Source organism: Schistocerca cancellata, chromosome 5 (assembly GCF_023864275.1).
Source record: "Schistocerca cancellata isolate TAMUIC-IGC-003103 chromosome 5, iqSchCanc2.1, whole genome shotgun sequence".
Lineage (NCBI taxonomy): Eukaryota > Metazoa > Arthropoda > Insecta > Orthoptera > Acrididae > Schistocerca > Schistocerca cancellata.
This window is the reverse complement of record NC_064630.1, coordinates 772942313-772969994: the sequence shown is the minus strand read 5'-3', so window position 1 is coordinate 772969994 and position 27682 is coordinate 772942313. Positions and strand designations below refer to the sequence as shown.

Sequence of the window (27682 nt, the reverse complement as noted above, 5' to 3'; positions counted from 1 at the left end):
AGTGACACATCTTGGCCGACCATTGCACGGATCACTATCTAAGCTCCTCTGACAAAATTTAAATTCATTTGTCCACTTGGAAACAGTTGAATATGAAGGAGCAGAGTCCCCCAGTGTATTCTGGAAATTGGCTTTCATACCTTTCTTTACAAAGTACTTAATCACTGCTCGAATCTCGATTTTTTTTCCATCTTCACAAATCACTATGCAGAAACAACAACAGAGGCACGTCACTGCCACAGCTCTCTTCCAATAGCACTGACATGGCATTTGTTTACGGGCAACAGCTAGTGCTGACCTCTCATGGTGATTGTGAGAACTTTCAAACCACCCTCGTAATATTCAACATTGTAGTGGCCAATGAGGTAACAACCACAGGTTCAGACAAGCTGCTTACACAGTGGAGCACTGACATAGCGCACTGACTCGGCAGTGGTGTGGAGACAACATGTGGCTCAGCTGCAGAGTGGAGCAATGGGTGACATTGATTGGCATAGCAGTAGCTCATGGTGCCATCCACAATCTGACTTTGAACTGCTGGTTGGACTCTGGCAATGGTGAACAATCCCGATGAGGTGGCAACTAAAGTGGTGTTGGCTGCCTGGGCTGGGCAAACAACCAAAGGTCTTTCCTTTGCAGCTGGGTGATGGCAGAGTAGTGGCAATAGTGCAGACAGACAGAGACTGGATGTTGCTTACTGCTCAGTGGCTAAACACATTGATGGGCTGGTAAAACCATGGTTAAATACAGCTTCAATGTGCTTATAGTTGTGGATGCATGACATTTTGGTGTCACTCGGATCTATACGGAACAGGGCAATGGTCGGGGTATGTCATAACTGGTAGAGCATGTTGATGAGGCAGAAGTCAGTCAAGCTGCACTGGCTTCTCAAAGACTGGTTGCATGGCACTGATACCCAGGACTGTTTGACAAAATTTTTGCTGCTGCTGAGGAATGCTGATCAATAATGGGTAGCTGTGGAAAATGTCCATAGACTGTGGCCTGATTTCAGCGCTCATGGTCTGATGACACAGTAGCTGATCATGCAGTCCAATGACCAGCATCTGGTGTCTGGCTGTGCCTTTGCTGCAGTTCTGGGCTACAGCTTCTGTTCCAAGTTCTATAGTTTTGCTCATTGCAATCTCTTTCTGTCTCAGAAGAAACTTCACCCACGAATTTTGGTGGAAACAGTCACCAGTTTAATAACAATTATATACACTTCACATTTACATTCCCAGTGTCAGTTTATCATCATTCACACTTCTTTTCCTTATTGATCATTCTAGCACTTCGCTTTCACCTAAGTCTCTATGTCCCCATCTGCATTTGCAGCTATTACATATCATGAGAAAGGAATGGGGTTCAGGAAAGGTATACTACCTGCATAAACTTCCAGCCTTTCCACTTAATGTGAACATCCTAAAACTCTCATTTTCCACCTTCTCCTATAATTTGCAAAGCACGTATCGAGTAACTGACAAGAAAAAACCCACAAATATTTCTGAATATTGTGTTAAGGTACATCCTACATTTTACCTGCTTGCTGGCACTAACCCCAAAAAAACCAGGCATGCCTTGACCTGTATAATTCTTTTATGTAAACTATATGTGTACTGTACTGTTGTCTTGTCATTATGAACTAATCAACAATGAAAAATGTTACATTAGAAAGGAGTCAGTAGTAGCGTTTCCATAGTTGCACTCTTAATCATATCGACCAGGCAGAAGTCAGACTACTTCATCTTACCCATGATTCTAACTTCTCATCTTCACAATAAATTCCCAATTCTTCATGAAAAAACCTTAATATCTCCACAAACAGATACTTCTTCCTCCATGAGAAAACAAATAATCCAGCAGCCCCACTTCATCGAGCCTTCTGCTACCATGGTCCTATTTCCTGGGTCACAGTTGCTTTCCAGCTACCCTCCTGTGCCTATTCTACATTTCACCTCTCAGTATGAGAGAGTACTCCCTGCCCAAGATCCACCTTTCAAAAGCTTCATAAAACCTTCTGGTCATGTTCTTCCATATTAACAAATTTCTACAGATATTTGTGGTGGATTTATTGCTATTATGTGCAAACCTGAGCAGTTTAGTTGATATCTTTACATCTAATGATAACCTCTCATCCATGTGATGTCTCAGCATATTGCCATTTTTGGTCAGTTGGGTATGATGTAAGGACAGAAAATCTGAACTATTCAATTCTGTTCTGACACTTAAGCCACACTGTACTTGGTCAGTGCTGAGCTACCACTGGTTACATCTATGTTGTTAATATACATGCTTCCACATGATCTAAGTCTAATCTAAAAGCTTCTCCAACCCATTACCTTAACTATTACAGTTCTTATTTTATCCTTCAAAAATGAAACTTATGATTACTTTGGCCACTTCTAAGTCCACTCAGTACCCACTGTTTCCAATGTCTAAACTAGGCACCCTCCTGGCACCGGTTTGCTTAATGACCTTGTTAATGATGAACCCGACAAATTATATCGTGTGACTAGGAGCATGGGGATGGATGACCTTGCAAATGACATTGTGTACAAGTTACTGGCACTAGAGGTTTGGCCCTCAGGCCATTCTTAAATACAGCATTTGTGTCTACACCCTACATATTGAACAACAAGGCCACAAGTATACAAAGCTATAGAATGTACAGATTCCATGAATGAAAACACTCTGTGCACCTACACACATCTGTTAGTGTCTCTGTTAATGTTCAGCATTGTCTTCCATCCATATACTCCCTGCCCTCTTCAGGAAAGAAAAACTGGTTGCTGCTGGTACTGGGTTGAGTTCTCTGGGATGGTGGATGTGGTCAGCAGCAGAGGCAGCTCCGTGTGAGGATACAATTTTTCTTTACAAATTTATACAGCTTGGATTCCACCATGAAACTGGCCAGAAGTGACTTGATGGACATCAGAAAGTCTTTAATTATTCCATCCTGCAAGTACAGTCAGTCAAGCACATTTTCCTCTCCATGGGATATTCAGTGCTATAACAGCTGGTGAGCTGTTAACACAGTGGAGCCCTGACATGGTGCACTGACTTGGTAATGGTGTGGAGACCACATGTGGCTTGGCTACAGCCCAGAGCATGCAGAGGGCGATTTCAGTCAGCGTGATGGAAGGACATGGTGCTGCCTAAAATTTGACTGAACTGCTGGTTGGGCTCTGGCGATGGCGATGGCAAGCAATCCTAGGGAGGTGGTGGCTAAAGTGGCATTGGTTGCCTAACCTGGGCAGACAGGAAGACGTCATTCCTTCATGGCCTGATGGTGGCAGAGTTATGGTGATGTGGAGATGCACAGAGACTGTGCATCACTTATTGCTCAGCTGGTGTAACACACTGGTGGCCTTGTACTGCTGTGGTCAAATAGTGCTTTCATGTGTTGACAGTTGTGGAAGGTTTGACATTTTGGTGTCATTTGGAACCATCTGGAACAAGGCAATGGCTGGGGTCTGGTGTAATTGGCAGGGCACATTGACAGTAGGTCGGGAAGTCAAGCCTGAGTCGTTTCTTGAAGACTGGTGCCAGGGCACTGACACCCAGAACAGTGTCACAGAAGTTGTGCTGCTGCTGAGGCATGCTGATAAAGCATGGACAACTGCCAACTGCAAGACTTGTGACTTGTGGTCTGATTTTGTCACTCATGCTCTGGTGACACATGAGCTGATCAGTTATTTCAAAGACTAGCACCTGATGTCTGGCTGTGCCTTCATTGCAGTCCTGGGCTACAACTTCTTCTCCTAGTTCTTCTATAGTTTCATCCTTTACATGGGAATTATGTGACCTGAGCATAGATATCTGATACCATATACTTCAAGAACCAACCAAGATCTTACTGAATCCATGCCACGCAGAATTACTGCTGAGCTGCATATCAAAGGTTAATCAACATGCTGTTAAGCAGGTGATGATAATGCTTCAGCTTAGAGTAGGATCATTTATTATATGCACAAAAATATATTGACTGGAAATCATCTTGCAGTTACTGAGAGTAAATATTTTTCAATATACACATTCTAAACAGACACAGACAGTTCAGTAGTAATCTCATTCAAGACTGATGATAAATATCTACTTCCCAATTCCTGACATAGAAAATATGGGGGCAGAACTGTTGTGTATACAATGCAATATCAGTAAAATAATCTGTTGCTGCTGTACAGTATTAAATTGCTGGAGAGTGGGGTTACTAAGTTCCTTCCTGTTATTTCAAACTATACTTCTCACAAGCAGGACCAAAGGAGCTCGTTACTGTCATTAATGTAGCAGAAGAACATACTTCATGCATTTGTAAGCATATTTGTAGTTGTGGAAGAAGTTTAAACATTACTCCATTTATGAATGAATGCTTATTTTATTACATACACTGGAGATGGAGCATTAATGTAATACTCCATGAGCCATTAAATGTGCTAGGGTAACATACTGTTGCTTTGGCTTTGTAGTTGTGCTGGGCAGGAAGAATTGTTCACAAAATATTCTTCTCAGTGCATAATAAAGGGTCTAGTAAGTGCTCATTACAGTCATCCACAATACAAATATATGCACTTGGTAAATTATATAGATGAAAGAAGAGGATTATATCTAAGTACATTTCATGACCACTCACAACAACGATGCACATTTAAAAAAATTGCAGGTGTACAATACAGGGTGATTCAAGAGCAACGTCACATGTGAGGGTATACTGTATGTGAAAATACAGCAAAGAAGTCCTATTAACATGTGTCTGGTTTTTTATCATTACAGAACTGCTGCAGGTTGAAGACTACACACATCCATAGTGGGTATGAAGACAAGTGTGAATATTATGAATATTACTTAACGGAATGCTGTGTAGGCACTGTGGTGGACAAAATAAAGATGGAACAGATGACTGACTCATCCTACAAGATGTGTAAGACTTCTCCAACAGATGAGATTGAAGTGTTTGGGTCATGTGAAGTGAATGCACCCAACTCGAACTCCACACCAGTATTTGGAGATGGAGGTACCAGGAGAAAGACCAACTGGGTGGCCTAGAAAGAAATGGACAGACCAGGTTAAGGAAGAGCTCAAGAGGAGAGGAGAAACATTGGATGTAGTGGAGAGGGAAAAAGCTATACAAGGATAGAAACCAATAGAGGCATATTGTTCACCATGTTCCTACCTGGCTCGCTGGAAGGAAATCATGATGATTATGATGATGATGATGGCAGCACTGTGACATTACACCAAGGCAACAGCTGCAAGTGTGGATCAGAGAGCAGTCGTGTGTGTGTGTGTGTGTGTGTGTGTGTGTGTGTGTGTGTGTGTGTGTGTGTGGTGTTATTTGAGCAGGTCCATTGGGTCTGTGAATACCAACATGCTGTATACATTCACCCATTCAGAATGCACAGACATGTTTGTGCATGGGTACTGTAATGGTATACCCCATCCAGCTGTTACTGAATACCATAGACATTTCCCTAATCAAAATACTCCCCAGGACTTTTCAAACATTATGCAAATCTGGAACACTACTCAGCATACACATAACAACAGAATGTGAGGCCATCCAGTCAGCTGAGGAAAGGGAATATGATATTGCAATTGTATAATGGCATCCCATCACCAGTACACAGTGCATTTTCTGCCAGCTTGATATTCCACAAACATGACTGTGGTGTACATTACATTCTGAGGGCTTGTACACATTCCACGTGCTGCCTGTGCAATATCTGCATCCATGACTCAGTATGCAACCAACAATTTTGTGAATGGTTGGCTGTACACGGATAAGTTGTGCAATACATTATTTACAGATAAAGCTAAATTTACATGCAATGGTATCGTGAATACCTGAAATTCTTATACATGGGTGATGGAGAATCTACATGACAGTAGGGAAATAAGATTCCATGCTAGGTTCTCAGTTAATGTCTGGTATGGTATGACTGATGAACTGGCAATAGGGCCTGTGTTCCAGCCATATTGCTCGACAGCCACAGCAAATCCACATTTCCTGACAGAAGACCCACCATCACTTTTAAAGGAAGAGACATTAGGGCAAGAATGGGAAATGTACCTGCAACAGGATGGATCACCAATTCACCATACCGGACAAGTATTCCAGTATCTGAATAACACATTTCCTCAACTGTGAACTGGCTGTGGCAGACCCCATTAAATGGACCTCTGTTTATGGGGCTGGTTAAAGATGGATGCATGTGCAATGAAGGTGGATACACATGAAGAACTTGTCACTTGCATCACTAATGTTGTTGCCCACAATAAAGCTTGTTGACATTAAGTTCAGTGTGCAACACAACACACTCCCCAATGGGTTGACAAGTACAGTGACAAGGATTGGGGGATTTCTGAACATCTCATGTAAGATGGATCAGTCATCTGTCCCACCATTATTCTGTCCACCACAGCACCTAAACAGCATTCTGGTAAGTAATATTCACACTTGCCATCATAATCATTCATGGATGTGTGTAGTCTGCAACAAACTCCAGTTCCACGGCAGTCGAAAATCTGACACATTTTTACAGAAATTTTTTGGTTTTGGTTTATTTCTACACGTAAAATCACCTCACAAATTATGTGTCATTGTTCCTGAATCACATTGTATATGCAAATGTCAGAACTGTTCCCTGTTACTTAAAAATTTGAGAATTACACCAATCCCAGTGCTCATCTCATATTTGAAGAGGGTAGACTTGGAAAAAATAAATGGAGCGAACTGTGTTGTGTGTATATGGAAAAAACAGCAGCTGAACTACACTATTTTTCCCTCTTTGTTAATGCATCTGAAATTCCTCGAAAGATTCATACTGTCACACACACACACACACACACACACACACACACAATATTGTAATTCTTCTAAATTTTAATGTTCATTTCCTTTACTTGCAGTTGTCTGAGCCACTTTCTCTTGGCCCAAGAGTACGCCCAACAGAGCTTCCACTGGATTACCAGAGTACATTTGTGGGCACACCAGCCACAGTTATTGGATGGGGGCTACCTTATGTAAGTAAACTACATGTAAATCTGTACATTTCAAACCAATGTTAAGTACAGCAGATGATACTTCTTATTGTACCGCATGTTGGGGTTCCTTCCTGTTCCATACACATATGGAACAGGTGACAAATTATAGTTTAAAAGCCTCTGTGCACACTGTAATTAGTCTAATCTTTTCTGTGTAGTCCATTCCGTAGAGATACATGTAGTGTGTTCCTATATTCCTCACTTAATACAGGTTCATGAAATTTCCAGGTAGGTTTTTGCAGGATAACAGGCATCATTTATCTTCAAATGTCTGCCAATTCAGGTTTTCAGCATTTCTAATGTCCTCTGTTACTGCTATCTGGTGTGGATTCCACACACAAGTGTTTTTTGTAAGCAGTCTATCTTGTAAACTAAGAATATTTTCCCAGTATCTGGCCAGGGTAAGAATGAGTCTATGTGATCATTCCATTTAATATCCTTAGTTTGATTGTATTTTGGAGGGATATGTTATTGTCCATCTGTTTGTTGCCGTGTGTATGTAGTGACATCATAGGCGCCATATTGGAGATGCTTCGAATAACCATTTCCGCCATATTGATGAAGGGTCACCGCAGATGGATGGAATCGGACACTTCCGTAATGCCGCTGGCAGTTATAAAGTTAAAGGGCATGAAAGGAAAGCAGTGGTTGAGAAGTTCATGAAACAGGACTGTAGCTTAACCCTGATGTTATTCATTTTCTACAATGAGCAAGCAGTAAAGGGAACCAAAGGATAATTTGGAGAATGAATTAAAATTTAGAGCAGGGTGTATAAGCGGACAAGGAAAAAAATTCCTGGATTTTTCCAGATTTCTGGTTAAAAATACACTTCCTCCAGGATGAAAACGCACTTTTCCCATGTTATTAAGTGACAGTATATTTTCCCTTGGAACTGTAGAACTTATCAATCCTATGAATGGTTACGTTTTTAAACACGGGCGTAATATTTCCTGCCACTTTAGAAAACGAAACTCGGAGAAGAAAACCCCTTTTGGAAATATTTTTGATGTGCAGGAACATGTACGCTGCATATTTTTGTATTAGCAACATATAAATTTGAATTCCACCAAACACCGCATGTTACTTACCAAACCATTGAAATCAAGATTGTGATGCGCTTTTGTGAGCCAGTTACAGCTTATGTTAAGTGATCCTGCCAGATGATGACAGCAGATATTCAGACCACAGGACACGTGATGTAGTCAGCTAATAGCAACATTACTGTTAAGTAGTGCGGAATAACAAACAGGAAAAGTTAATGTTTTAAATTAACATACATAGTGTTGCTACACAAAAACCAAAGCTTTCACATATAATATTGATCTCCAAGGTTAATAAGCTGCAAGAGATGCTGAGCTTTCACCATGGCTTACACATATAATGTAGATCTTTTTTGCGCATTTTACACGTTAAGATATATCACAAAATGATCCAGTAAAATTTTTAGCCGAGTCCAGAGACTTGTCCTCAAAGTTTTCCACAAATAAATTAGCTACCACAGAGGAGAGAGAGCTTCCTGTAGCACTACATTAATTTGCTCATAATAACGACATAAATGTCTGATCTTCTGGGATTGAAATTCTTCAAAACGGCTCATCATCAAATGCTCTGTGTTTTAAGAAATTCACGGTACATTCTAGCACATAGTTCAAATCACTTAAAAAGAAATTTGCTTTGAAAGTAACACTTTTCAAACCATCATTCGCTATATTTTCCCACGCCGTGTTAGAAATAGGTTCGTTTCAGTAGCTGTCAGAGAGCGCCAGGTAACAGGTGCCACCATGCTTTGGCAAGCTACTATGATGCAGGAGCCTGTATCTTCATATATGTGAAACATTAAAAGATCTTGCATTATGTCATAAAAGAAAAAAGACATCAGAGAATACTCAAAGAGCATCAGAATTTCGTGAACCATTCTAACATGACATACTTAAAGTGTATACTTAAAGAGCATATTCATATGTTCAGGTTCCCAATGAAGTAGGCCTCAACCTGATATTAAGCTTTTCAGTGTGGGTTTTGGGATGTAAATTTTCTTGGAGTACCATTAACTCATTTTTGATTCTTCATTATGGCATTATGCCATACATGCTAAAAGATGAAAACATGCACTTGAAATGCAGCGAACAGTTGCAATTAGCCAATAGTGTGGAACTAAACACTTCATTTCAAATACATTGACTGCCTCAGCATAAAAGATTAATAAAAATCAAACTTCTTTAGGAAACTGACAAAAATAACTTCATTGTTCTACAAGGCAATTAATACGTGGCTGTCAGAAAAGTGGAAATAAAATCTGAAAGTAGTAACATATATTAGCCTTCCGTAATTATGTGAATGTATTTTAATTCACTTGACAGCTCCTGGCCACATAAATCCATTTTGTTTTAATTTGATGTGAGAGCAGTGAACAAAGAGGAAACAACAAAGTCACTAAATGTAAACACAGGTGATGTGGAGACTAAACACTTTCCCACTATAACTCAGACTGCTCTGTGCATCAGCCCCGTATCTACAATATTTCCAAACCACCGGGACAATACTAGATAGTGGCTCCCCCCTCGCTCGAGTGATTGAGGTAGGACGCGAGAAATAAAAAATAATCGACTTTTCAAAAATATGTTCCTTTTGTAGTGCACATCTTTCTGAAGAGTCTGATATATACAACATAATTATATGTTCGAGGAAGTGTAACACATGCTATTTGGTCTCAAGTATGCCAAAGTCCAGTGCCACGCCTCTTCACACAGCATTCTTCTATCACACATCATTCTATTTTGCTCCGTGGAATTGCAACGTATATATTTTATACTAGATGCCATCAAACTATATTCAGGATAGTGGAAATTAAAAGTCTTATGATCTGAAAACTTGAATTTAATACTGGATGAGATTATTTGTAATCGGGAGAACTAGAACTCTTCAGAAAATTTGCACTCTTTATTGCCTGTTAGATAATAACTTTCTGTTTTGGGTGACATAAAATTAAGTATTGGATACATAAAACCAGTAAAGACAAAAGACAAGCAAGACAGTATACATTTCTTCAATCCTTAGCTACTAGCATTGTTCTCTCTACTCTTGCTACTGCTTTCGTGGCGTGCTTGCCTTTCTGTGAAAGAATCTATAACCTCGAAGTTCATCAAACGTTTTGCTACATGAAAAATCGAAATATCGTTGTCTAATACTGCATAAGCTGTTAGTACAAATAGTACCCAAGACTGGTGTGGTTTCTTGATCTGATTACTTCTATTTTGTCACTGTCTGCTAGATAAAACAAAATAGGCCTTTTTGACATTGCAGCAATTGTAACACGCACTGAATAAACAAGGCTGTTTTGGCACAAATAGTCATTTTTATAACACGACAGAATATAATTCACGAAGACCAACATAAAAGGCCTATTAGGCCTACTACAAGCAAAAAGCTTTATGTTAGAAAATAGTTTCACATTTCATTCATACGCTCCAGTTTCTCGAGGATAAGATCAAAAAGTAGTAGTACGAGATTTTTATATAAATTGGAATCATATTCTTTCCATAATTTGTGTGATGTCCCCATTTCTTCTCCTTCCTCATTCTAACAAACAATCTTGTCATGACTAATTCTTATTCGCCGGTTAACTTCACTAAACCTGCCAGAATCACCGGTATAGTTATCCCTGATTATTGTCCGGTTAGGCACTGTTATGTTCATACAAACCCTTTCCCATGCTACTTCCAGAATAGAACTTAAGCAGCTGCTACACAGGGACTGTACAACTGGGCCTTGCTAGTGTAGAGATCTGTCCAAAAATTTTCTGACAAAACTTAATTTTCTTGGGTACACAAGAAGATAATAAGTAATTTTTCTTACCTGTTATTCCTGTTAGTCATTTATTTCCCCTCTTGTAGTCTCAATCTATGGATTTTGCTAGTAATTATAACAATGCTGATCATTCGCAAACCCAGTCAACCACATAATTAGACAGCGATAGGCGTCCACTCATTCGGCTTCACTCCACTCGGTTTGTATAGCTCGATCCCCTTTTGCCAGCAAGAAAGTTTATTTCTAGATGCAACGATGATTCCCTTGACAGAGACATCACGTACACTGTGCACGCATTGAAAAATCAACTTATGATTCATTCAAAAATCAACTTACAGAGTGTGTTCAAAAGCCAACAGGGATGTGTTTGATGCTAGGTGCTTTGTGAAACAAGGTTTTTTCTCCTCAAGAATATGAATCCCCCCCACAATTTTCAACCAGGTCTGATACCTCATGTCTGCTTGTGTCTGTATATGTGCGGATGGATATGTGTGTGTGTGTGTGTGTGTGTGTGTCCGCGAGTGTATACCTGTCCCTTTTCCCCCCTAAGGTAAGTCTTCCTGGGACTGGAATGACTCCTTACCCTCTCCCTTAAAACCCTCATCCTTTCGTCTTTCCCTCTCCTTCCCTCTTTCCTGATGAAGCAACCGTGGGTTGCGAAAGCTTGAAATTTGTGTGTGTGTTTGTGTGTTTTTTATTGTCTCCCATCAACATACCAACGCTTTCGTTTGGCCTCGTTCATGTTTTATTGTTGCAGCATTATTCTTCAGTAGCGGATTACAGTAATATCCTTTGTTAGAGTATCGATTCTTACCAGTTAAGATTTTAAAAATTTAACTGAAAACTAGAACAATGAAAAATTCCCGTAATTCTAAAAAATTCCCGGGTTTTACCGGTTTTCTCCCGGATGAAAAAATTCCCGGGTTTTTCCTGGATCTACCGGTTCATACAAACCCTATCTGAGAGAAGAAAGAAAAATTTTGAAGTGTGATTCTGTCAGAGACAGCAAAAGGACTTTGAAGTGTAGTTGAATGGAGTGGAGAGTGTCTTGAAATGAGGATATAAGATGAACATTAAGGAAAGAAAAACAAGGATAGTGGTATGTAGTCTAATTAAACTGGGTGATGCTGAGGGAATTAAGATTAAGAAATGAGACACTTAAAGTAGTGAATGACTTTTGCTATTCAGGCAGTAAAATAAATGATGGCCAAAGTAGACAGAATATAAATATGTACACTGGCAATGGTAAGAAAAGCTTTTCTGAAAGAGAGATTTTGTTAACATCCAATGTATATTTGAATGTTGACAAATATTTTCTGAACGTATTTTTCTGGAGTGTAGCCTTGAATGGAAGTGAAATGGCCGGCCGGGGTGGCCAAGCGGTTAAAGGCGCTACAGTCTGGAACCGCGTGACCGCTACGGTCGCAGGTTCGAATCCTGCCTTGGGCATGGATGTGTGTGATGTCCTTAGGTTAGTTTGGTTTAAGTAGTTCTAAGTTCTAGGGGACTGATGACCTTAGAAGTTAAGTCCCATAGTGCTCAGAGCCATTTGAACCATTTTTGAAGTGAAATGTCTATGATGAGCTGTACAGACAAGAAGAGATTAGAAGCTTTTGAATGCTGAAGATTAGATGGGTAGATCGCATAACTGATGAGAAGGTACTGAACAGAACTTGGGAAAAAAGAAATTTGTGGCAAAACTTGTCTAAAAGAAGGGATAGGTCGATAGGACTCATTCTGAGACATCAAAGACTTGTCAATTTAGTATTGGACAGAAGTGTGGGACTAAAAATTGCTGATGGAGACCAAGAGATGAGCACAGTAAGGTGGTTCAAAAGATGAGGGTTCCAGTAGTTATCCAGAGATAAAGAGGCTTGCACAGATGTACCAGCACGGAGAGCTACATTGAACCAGTCTCTGGACTGCAGAAGACGAGAACGAGAACAACAACAACAACAACATGCAAATCAGAGTCTTCAGAGGGTCACATTAACTATCAATAGGCACATAAAAGAAATTTATAATTACACAAGATTTCTTCTTCTTCTGCCAGAATGGTTGAAGGGTGACTTTTCTTCTCATTTAGGACTATATGACATAAATTTGTAGAAAAGCCTTTACAAAATCCAAGTTGAACAATTGTTGGCTATTATCAAGAAAAGTGGTTCAAAATTCTGTTATTAACTATTTAGTCAAAATTTTTTGAGAGCATAGGAATAGTGTAAATGATTCTATTACTAAGGGGTAAAACAGTTATCTCTACTTTTGTGATTGAGTACTACCACTGCATATTTCAGCAGCTCAAAAAATCACTGATCACAAAATGCATTCGTAGTGTAGTGGGAATATGTGTATAAAATAAATTTCTCATCTACAGGGTTATTACAAATGATTGAAGCGATTTCACAACTCTACAATAACTTTATTATTTGAGATATTTTCACAATGCTTTGCACACACATACAAAAACTCAAAAAGTTTTTTTAGGCATTCACAAATGTTTGATATGTGCCCCTTTAGTGCTACGGCAGACATCAAGCCAATAATCAAGTTCCTCCCACACTCGGCGCAGCATGTCCCCATCAATGAGTTCGAAAGCATTGTTGATGTGAGCTCACAGTTCTGGCACGTTTCTTGGTAGAGGAGATTTAAACACTGAATCTTTCACATAACGCCACAGAAAGAAATCGCATGGGGTTAAGTCGGGAGAGCATGGAGGCCATGATATGAACTGCTGATCATGATCTCCACCACGACCGATCCATTGGTTTTCCAATCTCCTGTTTAAGAAATGCCGAACATCATGATGGAAGTGCGGTGGAGCACCATCCTGTTGAAAGATGAAGTCGGCGCTGTCGGTCTCCAGTTGTGGCATGAGCCAATTTTCCAGCATGTCCAGATACACGTGTCCTGTAACGTTTTTTTGCGCAGAAGAAAAAGGTTCATCCAGAAGCTTTAAACTGCGCATACCATCGCCGAATGGAGTTAGCAGTTGGTGGATCTTTGTTGAACTTCGTCCTGAAGTGTCGTTGCACTGTTATGACTGACTGATGTGAGTGCATTTCAAGCACGACATATGCTTTATCGGCTCCTGTCGCCATTTTGTCTCACTGCGCTCTCAAGCGCTCTGGCGGCAGAAACCTGAAGTGCGGCTTCAGCCGAACAAAACTTTATAAGTTTTTCTACATATCTGTAGTGTGTCGTGACCATATGTCAATGAATGGAGCTACAGTGAATTTACGAAATCGCTTCAATCATTTGTAATAGCCCTATACTTTGTGAGCTTCTTCCCCTTGTCAATCTAGTAAATTCTCTTTGAATAGTTGAGTAGTGTGACTATGTCTGCCTCCATAGCCAACAGGATTCAATTCCTGGTACTTCCAGGGATTTTTCCCTTGTTGAAGGACTGGTACAGGATGCACTCAACCTCATCAGGCCAAACAAGGAATTACTCGACTGATTAGAAGTGATTCCAAGGTTAAGACACCCGGCAGCAATAGGGAGAGCGGTATGTTGACCATGTGTCCCTCTGTACCACATCCGATGATGCCATTGTCAGAGCATGACAAGCCAGTCGTTTGGGCCTGACTGGACCACCAAATGGATCTTTACCTGATGGGGACATTTCATCATTGCTATTTGACAAATCAGACAAATCATTTATTAGGGGACTTACAAGTATCTCAAGATAAATTGCCAATTGCTTATGCTCATGTCCTTCTTTTATTATTAGAGTTTTACTATGAGACGTTACGAACAAATGTCCTCAATCAGTACAATTCAGGATGAAACCCATACCGAAATCTCCACACCCATGGCTCCAAATTACTTCTACTAAAACTAATTCCTTAATAAATTGTAAAACATTTCCTGTTGGGTATTGGTGCAGCATCTATTTGTTACCTAATCTACAGCATGTCTGGGTTAAACATATAATAATATAAAACGTGATAACTTGAGATGTTAAGAGATATGTATTGGCAGTTTGTGTATACATGCATGGAAACTCAAAATATTTTCTGTGTTCCCTTATGGCAATTGGATTGTTGAAGAATAGGGTTATAGGCCCATTCTTCTTTGCACAGCCTACAGTTAATGCAGCAATGTACACAGACAAGGTGGAACTTTATACTGTGCCACAACTTCCTCATGAGGTGATTTTTTTTTTTTTAATCAAGATGAGGCATCATGCCATCTTGCGAACATTTGAGGGATTTTTTGGATCATGAGCTCCCAGGCTGCTGGATTGGGAGAGGTTGCCCCCCTCCCAGAAGCATATACATTATGCTACTTGATTTTTTCCTATGGGAGTTTATCAAGAATCTAAAGTACCAGACACCAGTTCATGATCTATAGACACCAGTTCATGATCTACCAGACCTGCACCATCGCATTCGTGCAGCTATCACAAATATGTTACACTTGTAATGCTGCGAAACACTTGGAGAGAAGTGAAATACAGATTAGATGTCTGTAATGCAACTAATGTTTCATGTATTGGGATGCATTGGGTGTTTGAAAAAGCATTCTGAGTTATCAAGCTTATAGAAACATACTGTTAATAAATATTGCAATTACTTCTCAAGTTATTACGAGAGCTATCCAAAAAGTAAGGAACAATTGGTCGCAAAATGGAAACCACAGTGAAAATGCGATGAAGGTTTGCACCACTGTGTTAGGCAGTGTCTCTAGTATGCCTGTAGATAGCGTCACGTTGCTCTTCTCAGTTCTGAGTGAGAGTGAGCACTTGAAGATGCCTAGAAAGTAGTGCTTCCTGCCACATATTGATGCCTACCATGAGATTTTGCCTGATTTCATTGTTTGTTTTGTTTTGCTTTAGGACGAAAACAACAGCTGGGGTCATATGTGCCCACGTCAAAACTACAGTACACGAACACAGAGTGGAGTGTCACTCTTAATGGACAGAATTGGAGACAGCTAAAAACAGGCACATGGAAACAGGGCTAGAAAAAAAACACAATATAGTAATGGAGGTCCAAAACTAAGAATTAAATGGCCATCGCCATATTGCTGTGGTGAATAAAAAGTAAAACGCGATCGACAACCCACGCATCACTCACTAAAATGGCTGATAAATCAGGTGGCAAACCAAAGCTGGAATGTAAATGGTTAAAAAAGGGGCATTCCAGCAAGAAGTGGTGGACAGGTAAAATTTGTGCACAATGTGGACAAAGAGGTGGGGTAAGGCCAAGGGGCAAATGATAATGTCTAAAAAGACAGTGCCCAATACACAGCTGAGTTAAAATAATCTCCCGCTGGTGGGAGGGTTGAGAGGAGGTTGTCCAAGGCGCTGGAGAGCTTAATAACCTGAAGCTTATTCCCGTGGAGGGAGGACCATTGGCGATGCCAAAGGAACACCACCTCCTGACAGACGGTAACACCAAGATCATCGGAGGGAATATAGGTACTTGTGAACTGAGGTACGAGGACTGCAGCCTCGTTTCTTGGCAGTCCGACATGACCTGGGACCCACAGGAACATGGCACTGGCTCCACCAACACTGAGCAAGTGACAGGTTTCCTGGACCCACTGCACTAAGGGATGGGCAGTGTACAGTGCACACAGACTTTGAAGGGCACTGAGTGAGTCAGAGCAGAGGACACAATTGGAAAGGCTGTGTCACTGGATGTACTCTGTGGCCTGATACAAGGCAAAGAGCTCAGTTGTAAATGGTGAGGAGTGTGCCCGAAGCCGATATTGAAAGACAAGAGTGCAAATGATGAAGGCACACCTCACCCAATGGGCAGTCCGAGCGCTATCAGTGTATACAAAGGTACTATCGCAAAGTTCCATACGAAGATCATGAAATTGGAGGCAAGAGGCCGAGGCTGGAGTAGTGCCTTTAGGAAACGAATTAAGGCCAAGGTTAATATGGGTCGCTTCATGAAGCCAAGGTGCTGGAGGATTCAAACCCACTGTGAAAGTTGCAGGTAGTGTGAAGTTAAGCCGCCACAGCAAGTGGCAAAAGTGGGCTCCAGGAGGTAACAGAGAAGAGGGACTAGCAGCATACTGACGATCAAAGGAATCATCAAAAAAGGACAACCCCCATGGGTGGCCACGCATGGCAGACAAACGGCATGCATACCTGCTGAGGAGAAAGTCACGGTGGTAGGACAGTGGTAGTTCAGCAGCTTCAGCATACAGACTCTCAACCGGGCTGATGTAAAAGGCGCCTGTGGCCAAATGGATGCCATGATGGTGCAGGGTGCATACGTGGAGAAGGAAAAAAATTCCTGTATTTTTCCCGGATCTCCCGGTTAAAAATACATTTTCTCCCGCGTGAAAATACACTTTTTCCATGTTAAGTGACAGTACACTTTCCATTGAAACAGTAAAACTTATCAATCCTTTGAATGGATATGGTTGTATACAGCAGCGTAGACTTTAGAAAATGAAATTGGAAAGATCTTTGACGTGCAGCAGCATGTACGCTGCATATTTTCGTATTGCAAAAGTATACATTCTAATTCCACCATCAGGAAAAGTTAATGGTTTAAGTTAATATATATAGTGTTGCTACAAGAAAAGCAAAGCTTTCGCATATAATATTTGTCTCGAAGATTAATAAGCTACAAGAGAAGCTAAGCTTTCACATATAATGTTGATCTGTTTGGCGCATGTTACACTTTAAGATACATCACACAAATATGCCAGTAACATTTTTAATACCGACGTAAATATCTGATCTTTTGGGCTTGAAATACTTCTAAGTGGCTCGTCATCAAAGAGTTGATTTTTAAATGAGAGCAAACGCTTTGTGATTTAAGAAATTCATCATACATTCTTGCACATAGTTCATCTTGCGTTAAAGGAAATTTACTTTGAGAATAACGCTTTTCAAACCTCAATTTCCAATATTTTCCCACGACCTGTTTAGATTCATTTCAGCAGTTGCCAGAGAGCACCAGATAAGAGGCGTCACCACGCTTGCGCAGCTATGGTGATGTGGGAAGCCCGTATTCGTACGTGTAAAACATTAGAAGATCTTTCTTACATTATGTCCTAAAAGAAACAAGACATCAGGAGATACTCCAAAAGCGTTGGAATTTCGTGAACCATACTAAAATGCATAGTTCGCCTTAAAGCACATATTTGTATGTCAAGATTACCAATGACGTAGGCCTCGATCTGATATTACGCTTTTCAGTGTGGTTTTCGGCACGTAAATTTTCTTGGAGTACCACTACTGTATTATGTTATGTTTGGTTCTTTATTATGGCATAATGCCATACGTGCTAGAAGATGAAAACGTGCATTTGAAATGCAGTGAACAATTGAAACTAGCCAATAGTGTGGAATTAAACACTTCGTTTCAAATAAATTTACTACCTCAGCAGGAAAGCTTAATAAAAGCCAAATTTCTTTAGCAAACTGAAAAAATAACTTCCCCTGCAAGGCAATTAATGCTTGACTGACAGAAAGGTGGAAATAAAATAAAATCTGAAACTAGTAACATATTTTAGCCTTCCGTAATTATGTGAATGTATTTTAGTTCACTTGATAGCTCCCAGCCACAGAAATCTGTCTTGTTTTCATTTGACGTGAGAGCAGTAAACGAAGAGAAAACAGAAAAATCACTAAATGTAAATGCAGGTCATGTGGAGACTACGCCACCCCCCCCCCCCCTTACACTATAACTCAGACTGCTCTGCGCAAAGGTCAAAAAAAATTTTTTTTTAAAAAAACAGCTTTTCAAAAATAAGTTCATTTTGTAGCACACATTTTATGAAGATTGTGATGCATAAAACATATATCTTCGAGGGAATGTAAGAGATGTTATTTGATCTTAAGTGTGCTGAAGTGCAGTGCCACGCCTGTTCGAACAACATTCTTATACAGCACATCACTGTATTTCGCTCCGTGGAACTCAAGATGTGTATATTTTGTAATGGATGCCATCAAACTATTTTAGGACAGTGGAAATTAAAATGTCCTGTAGTGCCTCTCCTACTCCCAGTCGGCCGGTTTGACATCTTGCCCCTTTTAAAAATTAAAAAAAAAAAAAAAATATAAAAAAATCGCAATTAATACTGGATGGGATTATTTGTAACATGCACTCTTTATTGCCTATTAGCTAATAACTGCTCTTTTGAGTGACATAAAATTAAATATAGGGTACCTAAAAGCAGTAAAGACAAGAGACAGGCAAGACAGTACACATTTATTCAATCCTTAGGTCCTACTGATTTTTCTCTCTGATCTTGCTACAGCTTTACATGGCGTGCTTTCCTTTCTGTGAAAGAACTATCACCTCATCCAAGTTCGTCAACATGAAAAATCGAAATGACGTCGTCTAATATTGAAAAAGCTGTTAATACAAATAGTACCAAAGACTGGTGTGGTTTCTCAATCTGATTATGTCTATTTTGTCATCGTGTGCTGGATAAAACAAAATAGGCCTTTCTAATATTGCAGCAATTGTAACACACGCCAAATAAGCGTGACTCTTTTGGCAATAATGATCATTATAATAGTATGACAATATAATTCACGAAGTACCAATACGACCGAGCGAGGTGGCGTAGTGGTTAAACACTGGACTCGCATTCGGGAGGACAGCAGTTCAATCCCACGTCCGGCCATCCTGATTTAGGTTTTCCGTGATTTCCCTAAATTGCTCCAGGCAAATGCCGGGATGGTTCCTTTGAAAGGGCACGGCCGACTTCCTTCCCAGTCCTTCCCTAATCCGATTAGACCGATGACCTCGCTGTCTGGTCTCCTTCCCAAACAGCCCAACCCAACCAATACGAAATACCTATTTGGCCTACAACAATCAAAAAGCTTTTCGTTAGTAATAGTTTCACAATTCATTCATACGCTCCAGTTTCTCATGTTCGAGGCCGAAAAGTAGTAGAACGAAATTTTTGCATAAATTTGGAATTGTCATATTCTTCCATAATTTGTGTGATGTTCCCGTTTCTTCTCCTTCCTTATCCTAACAAACAATCTTGTCATCACTAATTCTGTAACTATTCCAACCACTGCCAAAACTCATACTCTGGCTAACTTTACTAACCCCAGTTTAGTTATCCAGCGATTATTCTCTGGTTAGGCGTTATTACGTTTTCAAAAAATGGTTCAAATGGCTGTAAGCACTACGGGACTTAACATCTGAGGTCATCAGTCCCCTAGACTTAGAAATACTTAAACCTAACTAACCTCAGGACATCACACACATCCATGCCCAGGGCGGGATTCAAACCTGCGACCATAGCAGCAGTGCGGTTCCAGACTAAAGCACCTAGAACCGCTCGGCCATAGCAGCTGACTATTACGTTTTCATATAATGCGTTTTCCGCGCTATTCCCAGAATGGAACTTTTAAAATGGCTGTTAGCCGGGGACTACAACTGGCCCTGTCAAGTGTAGCGATCTGGCCAATAATTTTCTGTTAGAATTTCACTGTCTTGGATACACCGTGAAGATAATACATGATCTTTCTTACTTGTTATTCATGTTAGTCGTTTATTTCCACTCTGGTAGTCTGAATCTAGGGATTTTGCTAGTAATTATAACAACGCTGAACATTTGCAAACCGAATCAACCACATAAACAAGCAGCAGTTTACGCTCACCGGTTTGGCTTTATTCCACTCAGCTCATATAGCACTGTCCCGTTTTGTGTGCAGGAAAGTTAATTTCTAGATGCAACAAGGTTTCCCCTGGTGGACACATCACGTACACTATGCTCGCATTCAAAAATCAACTTAGACTGTGTTCAAAAATGTCCAAAAACCAGCAGAGGTGCGTTTCAAAATCATATGAATAATCGATGGCCTGACATGCGCTGGATGCTAGGTGCTTTGTGAAACAAGGTTTTTTCCTCAAGAATATGAATTGGCCCCCGCAGATCCGGGCCTGCTGTGCACGTGTGAATCTGGCAGCTTGGGCGCGCCAGTAAAATTTTTCTGGGTACCCCATGTGGCTGGTTGCTGCTATTGTTGCTGCTTACATAGCCAACAGTCACACTTCAGTAGCCAGAAGCGGGAGAAGGTATTACTCATATGCGACTCAACTGCGCGTGTTCATGAGCCCGCTCGTAACTGCTTAAATTAATCTAATGTTAACAGTTGTGACGTCATGCTCATCAGAGGCAATTTGTTGTTCTGAAGCATTGCATAATCTTCCTAAAGCCTTTGACACACTTTGCTGTTGGCAGACGCTTGTACATGCACTGTGTCATTTTATATGGCGCCTTTCAATTTAAGTTTTATTTTCGTTTTTTCTCTCGTTCAAGTTTTAATGTTGCATTACTATTCTGTAGTAGTGGGATACTGTAACATCCTTTGTTAGAGTATCGGTTCTTACCAGTTAAAATTACAAAAATTTAACTGAAAACTAAAAAAACGAAAAATTCCCGGAATTCTAAAAAATTCCTGGGTTTTTCCCGGTTTTCTCGTGGATGAAAAAATTCCCGGATTTTTCCCGGATCTCCCAGGTCGTATACACCCTGTGGTGGATAGTTTTGAGACTGCATAAGAGGGATGGGCGTGCAGACACATAAACAAAGCACCTATAGTCGAGTTTCGAAAGGACAAGGGACCAATACAAACAGTGGAGGGTGGTTCGATCGGCACTCAAGAAGTACCCATGAGGACATTTAGTAGACTGAGGGACCGCATACAGTGGGCTGCCAGGTAAGGCACATGGGAGGACCAAGAGAGTTTCCTATCTAGCATGAGCCCCAGAAAAGTCTTAGTTTCAATGAACAGAAGGGCAACAGGCCCAAAATGTAGAGATGGTGGGAGAAACCATTTGTGCCACCAGAAATTCATACGGACTGTTTTGTCAGTGGAAAAGCAAATGCCATTGTCAATGCTCCAGGAGTAATGACGATCAAGACAGCGCTGAAGACGCCACTCAGTGAGGCAGACCAGTGGAGAACTGCAACAGGTGGCAAAATCGTCAACAAAAAGAGCCGGAGATGCCCGGCGGGAGACAGGCAATTGTAGGGTTAATGGCAATAGCAAAGAGGACGATGCTCAGGACGGAACCCTGGGGCACACCATTTTCCTGGATAAAGGTGCCTGACAAGGCAGAACCCACACACACTCTGAAAACTCGGTCTTGTAAAAATGCCCAAAGAAAACAGGGCAGGTGCCTGTGGAAGCCCCACGTATAAAGAGTACAGAGGATACCAGTTCTCCAGCAGGTGTCATAGGCCTTCTCCAAATTGAAAAACATGGCTACAGTCTGGGATTTCCACAGTAAACCATTCATGACATGTGTGGACAAAGTTACAAGATGGTTAACTGCAGAACACCACACACAAAATCCACACTGTGCAGTCGCTAGTAAATGGTTAGACTTGAATCACCACACCAGCCGGGCATGAATCATACACTCCATCACCTTGCAAACACAGCTGGTAAGAGAGATGGGCCAGTAGTTAGAAGGAAGGTTTTTGTCCTTACCAAGCTTAGGTGTGGGTATGACGGTGGCTTCATGCCAGCGTCCAGGAAATGTGCCCTCCGCCCAGATGCGGTTGTACGTGTTAAGTAGAAAGTGCTTGCCCACAGGAGAAAGGTGCTGCAACATCTGAACGTGGATGGAGTCTGGCCCTAGGGTGAATGATCGGAATGAACTGACAGCATCATCTGACCCTGGGGTGGAGGATTGGGATGAACTGATACAGCACCATCTAGCTCCGTCATAATAAATACGGTACAGTAACACTCATGATGTGGAGAAGAGAAGGGTATTGCCCGAGCCTCCTCCACTTTTTTCCAATGGATGAGGGAAGGGTGATAGTGGGAAGAGCTCAAAACTTCAGCAAAATGGCGGCCCAAGGTGTTGGACATAGCAAGAGGGTCCACGATGACATCGTCAGCAACTGTCACGCCGGAAATAGGGGAATGGATCTTGGTGCCATAGAGCCATCTTAGGTTGGCCCACACGACAGAGGAAGGTGTGGAACTATCAAAAGAACTAGTGAATGAAAGCAAATTAGCTCTTTTGCTTTCTCGAAGAACACAACGACACTTCGCAAGCATCTGTTTATAATGAATGCAGTTCGCCAGCGAAGGGTGGCGGTTAAAGATGCAGAAAGCTCATTGATGTGCACAAATTGAATCACGGCATTCCTCAGTCCGCCAAGGGACTGGGACATGCTGTGGTAAAGGGGAAGTGTGAGGAATGGAACATCCTGCAGCAGTAAGGATAATGTTAGTGAGATAGTCCACTTGGTCATCACAACTGGGGAAATCTTGTTCTTCTAAGGTCGCCAAGGAGGAGTAAAGCTGCCCATTTGGGCATGCACAATAGTGGGGTAGGAGTCAACAAACAGACAGCACACAGGAAATGGGTTTTCTAGTAGGTGTCAGAAAGAATGGACCACTCAAGATGATGGGCAAGCTGGGCAGTACAAAAGGATAGGTCCAAATGGGAATAGGTGTGCGAGGAGTCAGAAAAGAAAGTGGGTGCTCCAGTGTTTAGGCAGAAGGGGTTAAGTTGGTTAAGAAGATCAGCCAAGAGGGTACCTCTCCAACAGGTCCTGGGTGAACCCCAAAGTGGATTATGCACATTAAAGTCACCAAGCAGCAAAAATGGGGAAGGTAGCTGCCCAATAAGCTGAAGGAAGTCTGCCCTGGTAACATCAAATGATGGAGATACATAAATGGTACAGAGGGAAAAAGTCAGGTGGCGAAGGAAGAGGTGAACTGCAACAGCTTGAAGACAGGTAGTCAGGGAAATAGGCTGACAATGCAGGTCATTCCATATGAGCAGCATGACGCACCCATGAGATGGAATGTTGACCTCAGGGGGAAGGTCAAAACGAATCAGTAAGTAATGTGAAAGCTCAAAGCGGTCGTGCGGGCGCAATTTCATTTCCTGACGGCAGAGTACAAGGGGATGCTGCAATGCTAAAAGCAGTCGTAAATCCTCTTTGTGGGACCGAAGGACGTGAACGTTCCATTGGAGGACAGTCATGAGGAGGAAGAGATGTAGGGGTGTCAACTCTGTGGCTGCTGAGTGACAGCCAGTGTGGAGTCACTACTGCAGGGCACAGGGGCAGGAGGATCTTGATCCATGGGGTCCACAGAAGCATCAGCTTGCTTGTGCAGTCAGTCCGTGGAGTCCAACACTGAAAAACGGTTGGTGGTGTGCACCGGCAAGACAGAGCCCGGCTGGGCTAAGGTACCATATGTCGAACAGGGTGTTCAAGTTGGTGGAGGAGAAGACCGTTTGTCTTTAGCGGACTTCTTCAAGCCTTTTTGGTTAGAGGAAGAGTCAGGTGGTGTTTGGCTGGATGGACGGTTAAGTCTTCATGGGAGTATTCCTCCTGCCCTTTCCTGCCTACTGGTTGTGTAGTTGGTGGCGTCAACCTTTGAGGCGAGAGTTTGACCGTTTGTTGCACAGCGGGTTGGGGGATGATGGCACTACCTTGACACCGGGCGACTTCACAGCCTCAGAACCAAATTTCAGGTTGCATGTCTATGTGTTCATGTCCTTCACGGAATGAAGGATAACAAGAACAGAACTATAGGTGCCAGATGGGAGAACACAGGGTTTACGATTAGCCAGTAACTTACAAGCTAGGAACCTTTTCCTTTATTCGAATCTAGGTACATAGGACAGTCCTGAGAGGAGGTGGTGTGGCTGCCTTTGCAGCTGATATAGCGGGGAGAAGGAGGCGGACAATCACCCTCATTTGCACAGATTACACATTAGGCTGGGTGTCGACAAGATGTTCTAGTATGATTGAACTGATGACACAGGTAGCAGCGCATCGGGTTCAGAATGTACAGCCTGACTGTGATAATTTCATAGCCTGTTTTGATCTTTTATGGCAGCACCACTCTATCAAAGGTGAGGAAAAGAGCGCAGGTGGGAACTGAAGAAGACTCTACCTTTTTCATTACGTGATGGATGGCAATGACACCCTGGTCGGAGAGGTAAGACTGTATTTCAGCCTCAGTTAGACTGTTGAGCAGCCTGGTGTAAATTACACCATGGGAAGAATTCAGAGTGTGATGGGCCTCGACACGAACAGTGTAGCCATGGAGAAGTGACACAGCAAGCAGTTGTTGAGTTTGGGAATCAGAAACTGTCTCCAAAGGCAAAGTGCCATTCCATAAACGAGAGCAGGTTTTCACAGGGCCAGCAATAGCATCCACACCTTTCTGAATAATAAACGGATTGACCGTGGTGAATGGCTGACTGTCTTGAGTACGTGAGACCACAAGGAACCATGGTGCAATGGGAAGGGTTTTTGAATCAGTAGCCTCATTATGTTTAGGTTTGGTAGATGTTGAATGGGGAGATGATTGATTCAATGCGAGAAAATCCCCATGACTGCCAGCATCTCCGATGGCGAGCACCTTTCGATTGGGGCCTCCCTTCACAAGGAGGCGCACCTGCCTTAGGTGATTGTTCACACCTCCTGAACATCTGACAGAGGGACCATTCGGCAATTTTGGAAGGTTGCAGCTCAATCACCCCTCCCTGGGCCTGTCCTGTACCAGGGGGTACGTATGAACCCTACCTGTTGACCCAGGGCTGGGAATTACAAGCTACCCAGTCGCATTTTATGCATCTGACATGTGGGCCGACCTCCAGGATGGCACAGGGAGGAAGAAAAGAGAGGATTCTCAAATGCCAAAGCAGAGGAATGAGAGGAAAAGGAAAACAAAGAAAGGAAAAGGGAGCCAAAAAGAAAGTTGAGACTGTTCGTATGTCAGCAACAGAATGCAGAATATTCCCAAGAATTCTCCAAACATGTTCTCCAAGGGAGGGGAAAAAGAATACCAAGAGGATAGACATAAAGCACAGAAGGGAAAATGCTGCAAATGCTGGGGTCCCATGGTAGCCAAGCACAAACCCCCCAAAGAGTGGCGAGCCCCCTCTGGGCATGATTTCATGCAGACGTCTAAACTGTTATGCATTTCCTTCTTCATGGCAGTTCTCAGCTGCACACTGTAAGGACCATGAGGGCACTCCTGCATCATTTTTCATGGGAAATGTTTGATGACTCACCATACAGCCCAGACTTGGCTCCCTCTGATTTTAATCTCTGCTCATACAAACTGCTGGCTATGAAGGCAACATTTTGACACAAACAAAAAGCTGCAGTCCAGCATAGAAAATTATCAGAAAGCACAGGAGGCTGCCTTCTTCGATGAGGTTATTGGGAAGTTGGTACAATATTATGACAGATGTCTAAGTTGGTGTGGCAAATATGTAGGGAAGCAGCTGGAAGATGAAGCTAACTGCCACAAATAAAAGAGTTTAGGTTTTCACTGTGGTTTCCATTTTGCAACCACTCATTCATTACTTTCCAAATAGCCCTTGCACATTTTATATTATTATATGCTTAACTCAGACAGCCTGTATTAATGAAGCACAGTACTCCAAGAACTGTTCAACTGATTTCAGTCAAAGGCCTGCAATTTTATTTCACTGTTTGTGCATATAGCCCTCTCCTCTCTGTTATATCATGCCTACAGTAATGTGATACAAATTTGTGCCTGTCTGTCAAATTTCAGTGACTTTCAAATGACGTTCTGTTACGCGTAACACATATAAAGAAACACATACAGAAATTTCAATTTCTTGTAGTGACATCAGAAGCTCATTTTCCTTACATAACAGACTTCTTGTATTTTGATGAAAATGCCCAAATGTATTGTGACTTTTACCCTGTGCGTTGTCCAACCTGTCATATTTTCCTGTTTTTGCCTCCCATTAATGGCTGCTGCTGTCCATAACTATTTAACAGCTCTATCTTTCAGAAACATTTATCCTAATAAAGTGAAATGAAAATATTGGATATCAAAGGAACTAGGCAGACATTTCTCTAGTGACATTGAATGCTTATGGAAATTAATTAAACAAGTTAACATCTTCCTGGAAATATACATCTAAAAACAAAGATGATGTGACTTACCAAATGAAAGTGCTGGCAGGTCGATAGACACACAAACAAACACAGACATACACATAAAATTCAAGCTTTCGCAACCAACGGTTGCTTCGTCAGGGAAGAGGGAAGGAGAGGGAAAGACGAAAGGATGTGGGTTTTACGGGAGAGGGTAAGGAGTCATTCCAATCCTGGGAGTGGAAAGAGTTACCTTAGGGGGAAAAAGGACAGGTATACACTCGCACACACACACATATCCATCCGCACATACACAGAAACAAGCAGACATTTGTAAAGGCAAAGAGTGCGGATGGATATGTGTGTGTGTGCGAGTGTATACCTGTCCTTTTTTCCCCCTAAGGTAAGTCTTTCCGCTCCCGGGATTAGAATGACTCCTTACCCTCTCCCTTAAAACCCTCATCCTTTCGTATTTCCCTCTCCTTCCCTCTTTCCTGACGAAGCAACCGTTGGTTGCGAAAGCTTGAATTTTGTGTGTATGTTTGTGTTTGTTTGTGTGTCTATCGACCTGCCAGCACTTTCATTTGGTCCATCACATCATCTTTGTTTTTAGATATATTTTTCCCACGTGGAATGTTTCCCTCTATTATATTCATATCTTCCTGGAAATATTCAGATATAACCCATGCTGTATGTGATGTGGCCATGTAATAAGCAATACATGAATTTCACTGGCAGGGTGTATACAGGGACAAGGAAAAAAAATTCCCGGATTATTCCCGGATATCTCGTTTAAAAAATATGCTTTTTCCCGGGCGACCTACTGTCACTTAGCACAGAAAAAGTTCCCTCGGAACTGTAAAACTTATCAATCCTTTGAATGGTTAACGTTTTATATAATCGCGTAGAACTTCCCGGAAAAAAAAGAAAAGCCGGAGCAGAGAAGTTTTGGAAAGACCTTTGATTTGCAGCAACATATACGCTGCATATTTTCGTATTAC

At 41.6% G+C, this 27682-nt stretch overlaps 1 protein-coding gene across 1 annotated transcript in view; it reads left to right on the top strand.

Annotated features, from left to right (window-relative positions):
* LOC126187951 (chymotrypsin-2-like) overlaps nucleotides 1-27682 on the top strand; it is a 167041-nt gene that overhangs the window by 99675 nt on the left and 39684 nt on the right. The window contains exon 5 of the mRNA XM_049929327.1: nucleotides 6904-7017. Within this exon, the coding sequence (XP_049785284.1) occupies nucleotides 6904-7017 (114 nt within the window). The remainder of the gene's footprint in view (nucleotides 1-6903; nucleotides 7018-27682) is intronic.